The sequence below is a fragment of the Cryptomeria japonica genome, chromosome 6 (genome assembly GCF_030272615.1).
Source record: "Cryptomeria japonica chromosome 6, Sugi_1.0, whole genome shotgun sequence".
In the NCBI taxonomy this organism is placed as follows: domain Eukaryota; kingdom Viridiplantae; phylum Streptophyta; class Pinopsida; order Cupressales; family Cupressaceae; genus Cryptomeria; species Cryptomeria japonica.
The window spans coordinates 623,194,812-623,201,823 of record NC_081410.1 but is presented as its reverse complement, the minus strand read 5'-3'; the positions used below and the strand labels follow the sequence as shown (position 1 = coordinate 623,201,823).

The window sequence follows — 7,012 nt, the reverse complement described above, 5'->3', positions numbered from 1 at the left end:
GTTTGTAATACTTTTTCTTCTTTTCTTCACGATCTCATTTTGAACTGCAGTTCTTTTTTTCTAATTGTAATTCAGTTATATATATATATATATATATATATATATATATATATATATATATATATATATATATATATATATATATATATATATACCACCTTTATTTTCAATATGCATTTGCATACCAACAAAACCCCAAAAATTTGAATCAAGAAAAATTAAAGTAATTATTTTTTATATATTTGAAAATAAAGAATACACATCTTTACATTGAAACAAAACATTTAACGATAAAAAATTAATAGAAAACCATTCATTTTAAAAGCACACAATTTAATAACCCATTAACAAAAATTATACCCAAAGTTTGGAGGAATTGCCAAATAAGACCCATGCATGGACCTAGTTAAACAACCTGCATAGAAATAAGTGCTCACTTCCATTAATTTCAACCTTGATTGTAAACAAATATAGGCCTGGTTCCTCTCATGAAATCCACCTGTTAACGTTTACAATGAATAGAATGGGGGAATATAATGTTCTATCGTTTTAAGAAGTTTTTGAACCAGTTGACAGAAGCCTTGGGATATCTCTTCAGATTATCATTGTAGTCGACAAAGTAGAGACCAAATCTGGATGTATACCCTGCTCCCCACTCCCAATTGTCCAGCAGTGACCATGCAAAATACCCACGTACTTCACATCCATCCTGCCTGAGAAATTTAAAAAAAAAAATCAACAATCAAGATCTGTAGAGAAATGAACCAAGGCCAAATTAAATTAAAGAAGTTTATAAACATGTTTTGATGCAGTATTTTACCAAGGTTTGAATTTTACTTGATGGCAGCAGAAAGGTTTGAAAGATAGTCTCGGTGATAGCCTATCCTTTTTGTATCTTGCAAGGCCGTTTGTAGAGGTATAAGATTGTTATTTGGGTCGTCCATTCCTGCAGAGTATGAGGAGACAGAAATTGAAAAATAAAATAATACAAACAAGCTGAATTCAGAAATTTTTTATTTTATATGTGGGAAGAATAATATTCATTTGATAATTTTTGGATTTGATTATGTAAATATTTTTTATCAATGTTTTGGATCATTCTCTTTTTTAGTCAGTTTATTCTGATGATGAATCATAGAATATGATCTGAAATATTGATGGAAAAATTGTTCACATTGTCAAATCAAGAAACTATCAAGTTAATCTATCATGCTTTCAAGGAATAATATTGTGTAACTTTCTATTATTTTTGATAGTGGATCATGGAGTATGATCCCATATGTTGATGTAAATTTCATACTTTCAAAGAATAAGATTGTCCCTGATCTATTATTTTTTAATAATAGATCACGAGTATGATCAGAAATGTTGATGTAAAAAACTCTCACACAATCTAATTCAGAAACAAGAATGATCAGAAATGTTGACGTAAAAAAACTCTCACACAATCTAATTCAGAAACAATAATGACCGAAAAACATTGAAAAAAAAACTCCACAATAAAAAATAATATGACCCACCGTTTTCAGTGATGATCACGGGAGGATTTCCATAACGTTGTTTGATATAATTCATGAGGCTCCTCATTCCGGTAGGGACAATGTATAGCCATATCGAAGATGCCTGAGATAATAACTATCAACAATCTGGACAACGAAAATATATTACTATAAATGTTTTTAATTGAATTAGGCAATACCCACCCTGTCACCAATGGCTGTTAGTCCTCTTAATGCTGCAGCAACAGAATAAAAAACAAAGTAAGAGTTTTTGTTAGAACAAATAACCAAAAAGAATGAAGTAAAGCCTGCCTCCATTAGTTCTGTGTTCACATTGAAATAAATAGCTTTCTCGTGACTAACAAAATTATTGTGGGCTCTCGTGAAGATTGAATGACACAGATTATTCTCGAATCCACCAACCCCACTACTTTTACAGCTCATGCTTTCCAAAATTTGGTGGGTTTGCTCATGCTTTCCAAAATTTGGTGGGTTTGGACTTTTTTAGCATGTTTTTTCTCATTGTTCAATGACAGAATCTGGGCCACCCATTGTTTCTCTTTGAACTGGTGGAGAAATAGATATTCCACCCATTGTCTTTTTTGGCAGAGCTTAATGGAAGTAATTCAATCAGAACTGACAAAAATGTCAAGAGAATGGGTTTATTCTAGATGTAGATATTTTTGTGTCAACCTATACGACAATATGCCCACTGTTTAATAAGGAAATCTTTCGTAATGATCTTACCTAAAACAGATGTTAACAGATCATAAATTATCCCATATATTTTTAGTTTGAATTTTTTTATAATGATAATAAAAAGTAGTGTAATAAAATATATATATATATATATATATATATATGAATGAGATCATAGACATAATTTTATAATGACAGCTGGTTTTCTTATTGTGTTAAAAAACAAACACCTTTGATAATTCTGTTTTTTCAAAGATTTTGATTTTTTTTTTAAAACAAATAATTATCTTAAATAAAGACTACTTTCTTTTCTCTAATTTTCTTTTTTAATAGATATGTAAGATATCTATACTAATTTATATATCTAAAATATTTTAGAACCTTCATACAGGCTTTTAAACATATGCATGAACTCATAAAAAGAAGAGAAAAGAAGAAATATGAGTATGAAAGGAACTGACGGATGGTGAGAGCCCCAGAATCTGCAAGAGAATCGTTGAGAAGTACTCCAATGATATTTGTTTTGTTGCTGCTGGCATAATAAGTTGTATAATGGTTGATACCCACAAAATCCAACGATCCTTTTACCAGATTTGATTCTGCACCAGAGAACTTTGGCAGCCGGTTGCCTACCCTTTCTCTCATTGATGCTGGATATGACCCAAAAAAGATTGGGTCCATGAACCTGTATATATTCATTGAATATATCAACAATAATACAATTTTTTTATTATAATTTTTTTTTCTTATAGTTGTTATCCATTTAGAGTCTATAGTTAGTTATTAGTTACCATCCAAACTGAAAATCTTGTGCTCTCTGTGTAGCAGCTATGTCCTCTGAAGAATTGGAAGCGGGCTCATACCACATCACATCGAAAGCAATCCCAATTCTTCCACCTTGCTTGGCCTACACATACAAATACATACATAAATATATAAATACAAATATATATATGAATGGTAGAATTGTTTGAATGTAATTAACTACCTTATACTTTCTTCTGTATATTTCCACAGCTTTAGCATGAGAAAGAAGAACATGGTGGGCAACAATGTAAGGCTCGGTAGCAGAATTTCCTGCAGTGCAAAAGGTACGGAGGAGAATGGAACATCTTCCCGGTGCTTGCAGACCCACATCGTATCCCTGAATGGAGAAGGTGTGGGGCTCATTGAATGTCATCCAATTCTTTACTTTGTCACCGAATTTCTCAAAGCATGTTTCTGCAAACTTCACATAATCTGTCCTGCAGAATCAAAGGTAGAATCCCATGAATTCCCTTTCAGGCAAAGCATCAAAATAATTTCATAGACTCCCTTTCAAGCAAAGCATAAAAACATATAGCAGCTTAAGTTTATGGCTTAGATTCTGGAATTGATTCTAAAGGAATCCAGAGTTTAGCTCAGCAATCTCGATCTGGAGTTCAGATCTTTATAAGACGAGTCTCTCTTATAATCTCTTAAATGATGTACAACGGACCTTCATCTCCACACTATGAACAAATAAAAAATTGAACCCACTAACCTTAAATATTTAAAAACTCAATCTCTTTAAATACAAACTGTTCGAAGATTGTTAAAGGGAGATCATCGACTGACTGTTTAAGCCTTTCTTTCATTAACTGCTATAAAAATTGTATAACGAAAGACAACTTTTGTTGAGAAGTGTCGAACAAGTAGAAAATAAGTTTGCTTAAAGAAAGACAACCTTACAAAGAGAATTCAAAATAGACTACCTTGTCCAGTACTTGTCTTAGGAACCACCTATTTAGTTTAAATGAAGGTAAAGGTTATTATTATGTTTACATTAAGTTTGTAGAACAGTTTTAAAGATTATGAGGATGTATATTATGGAATAGGTGTCAATCTAAGATTCATGTTTTATATTAGATAACAAAATGATCTTATAGATAATATAAATTTTCTTATAAAAGATATTTATAAAAATATTTATTTTTGAATACCAGGGAAAAAATTAGAAGAATTACACAATTTTGGAGTCAAGCCAGCCATTATAGGCATCCTCGAGTGCTTGAGGAAGATCCCAGTGATAAAGCGTCACGTATGGCTCAATTCCTAATCCAGAAACATAAAAATTTGATCATTTTCTGTTTCCAAGCATGCAACAACGTACAATGAATTTAAGCTAGAAATACCTTTCTCCAAAAGTGCATCTATGAGCTTAATGTAGTGATCCACTCCTGCTTGATTGATTTCTCCACTGCCGTCTGCCAGACCATCTCTCCACTGATCAGTATTCTTTCAAAACTGTATTTGATAAAACAAAACTACAATATGTGGGCTTATCTTACTGGGAAATATGCGTGACCAAGATATAGAAAATCTGTAGGCGTCCATCCCCATGTCCACCATGAGCTGAACATCCTCCTGTAAAATGTATTCACTTTTTTTTATATTATATTTCTAATTCAGAGGAAGAACTTAAACAGTCATATGTTGTGATCAATTGTTTACAGGTCATATGTGTGAGTAAATTCTCACATATGAAAGACTGACTTGTTGTAGTCAATGCATCACAGATGAAAGACTGACTTATTGTAGTCAATGCGTCCATTGTTTATGTTGAAGTCTAACAACCAGTATGCTGATTATTTAGAAAAAGAACCATTCAAATGGGTTTTAACAGCATATCAATTATATAATTATCTTAACTGACATATGGTAATCAATCAATTTATTGTTTACTTTGGTAAAGCAAGTCTTACACCTAACAACCAATGGATTGATAGGTTCTATATAACTGATACTTTGTAACCAATGCACCCATTATTTGTTGTCGCAATGGATTTCACATGTAACAACCAGTGTATTGACTAATTTATGTAGAGATAGATTATTAAAATGAATTTATATTGTAATCAATGCACTCATTGTTTACTGTTGGAACTAGTCTCCTCTGTAACAACCAATGTATTGACTAATTTATTTAGAAAAAGACTGAAAATAGATTTATATACAACTAATACATTGTAATCAATTCACCCATTATTTACTATTGAAACGGATCTCCCTTATAACAATCAGTGCATTGACTAAAATTTTAAGGATGTTTTCCACATGAATTTCTATGTTCTTACCTTATATCGATGATATTGGTCCACTGCAACATCTGCATTGCTGCCATCAATCACCTTTCCTGCCATAAAATATATCATAACATTGGTTTCAAATCTTCTAATCAATATGTCTGTTAGTATATCATGGTTAATAGAATTCTAACAATTTATATATCATAATTTATCATTTTTTGCTTTTGTGATTATCTTCATTTTGATGATAGCTCATAGAATATGATAGAAAAATTGATAATCTCACCATCAAATTTCGAATCATCATTAAAACTCCAAAATAATATTATGAAAATCAATATAAATTACTAACCAAATCGATGAGAATAGATGTCCCATACACTGGGTCCTCTCCCGTCTTCTTTCACAGCTCCCTCATACTGCAAATTCATGAGAACTTCAAAAACATCTCAAAACAACAGGCCTTAACAATACACGAGTTCGAATCCCAGGAGTGCTATTTACCTGGAATGCAAAAGAGGCCGTGCCAAACACAAATCCTGAAGGAAAACTCTTCCGACTGAATTCTGATTGAGCAAACATGCAGGATGGCAGTATCATAATTGAAAACATAAGAATCAGCACAAATTTAGGGATTCTCATCTTTTTTACTGTATTTGCACTGGTGATACTGCTTCAAATTAGGACCGATGTATTGTCCACTAAATATAGTTGTCCAAACAGGAACAAGATAGGTATTGTTACAAAAGAGAATAAATTCAATCTTCTAATAGCTGTAAACTAGTAGGCATATTGGCTTTAACGTCTGGTTCACACCAAATTGAGGCTCCACCAATTGTGCCATTGATATGGCCCACACGTGTAGTGCTACAAATCCAAACCAAACCCCTTTCTCACGCCATTTCACACGGCAATTCACCCACACGCAAGAGAATTTAGTACGATTGAATTATGCTATTTGTTGAATTCTTCTCAAGACACCCACATGGAATTTGCCTCTCTGAGTCGCTATTGCCGTATTTGATCTCACACGGCTTTACTTGCAGACAAAATGATGTCTAGACTTCTAGAGGGAATTTGGGTTGTGGTTTTTACGGAGAGGTTTCCCATTGAGTTTAAGTTAGGGGTTTTGGAAAATCTAAGCGGTGGTTTTTTACAATTATAGAATATGATTAGGTGTGGTTTTATGGAGAGGTTTTTCATTGAATTTAAGTTAGGGTTTTTTGAAAATCTAAGAGGTTTTGACAAGTATGATATGATTGTAGTTTTAGGATTCAATTGTGTAGTTTATGAGTCAAGTTCATTAGCTCATGTTTCATAAATAGAACCGGATTCTCATTATCCATTTAATATTGATTTGGCAAGGGTGGAGATTTAGAGCTCCCAGGGTCACTTATTCCAATACTATTTCAACTCAATCACACTTAATCGTGGAGTTTTCCTTAAGGTCAAACCCACTTAGCTTGCTACCCCATTTACAAAACCTTTGATAGATGGTGTGCCTTATGAACATTCAGAATAAAGCTCTTTTAGCTCATCATTGATAAGTAGGAAGTAGCAAACCTATAATTTAATTTTAAAAAACTATGTAAAATGCATCCATAGGTATCATATCAAGATAAAAATCAGGTGCGCAATGAATTTTATAAAAATAAAATAAAACATCTTCTTTCAAACATTTAGCAAAATAAAAAAAATGAAAAAGATTTTTAGCCATTTCTAAAAACAATGCGTGCATGTTTTGCTTTAAGTATTTTTAAATCTTCA

The 7,012-nt window shown here is 32.2% G+C and overlaps 1 protein-coding gene across 2 annotated transcripts; it reads right to left on the bottom strand.

Moving 5' to 3' along the window:
• Window positions 1-420: 420 nt before the first annotated feature.
• LOC131048630 (beta-glucosidase 40) lies at window positions 421-6,005 on the bottom strand. 2 transcript variants are annotated; one of them, XM_057982666.2, is made up of 13 exons: window positions 5,750-6,005; window positions 5,598-5,664; window positions 5,294-5,352; window positions 4,508-4,583; window positions 4,352-4,423; window positions 4,184-4,271; window positions 3,187-3,442; window positions 2,990-3,105; window positions 2,660-2,883; window positions 1,704-1,735; window positions 1,521-1,623; window positions 838-946; window positions 421-713 (listed from the first exon to the last, which is right to left on the bottom strand). In XM_057982666.2, exons 1-13 carry the CDS (start codon window positions 5,885-5,887, stop codon window positions 542-544), a joined length of 1,512 nt encoding a protein of 503 aa, XP_057838649.2. In that variant the 5' UTR covers window positions 5,888-6,005; the 3' UTR covers window positions 421-541. The 2 variants fall into 2 exon arrangements, with proteins under 2 accessions (XP_057838649.2, XP_059063511.1); XM_059207528.1 differs by having other exon boundaries at window positions 577-713; window positions 821-946.
• Between the last annotated feature and the right edge of the window lie 1,007 nt (window positions 6,006-7,012).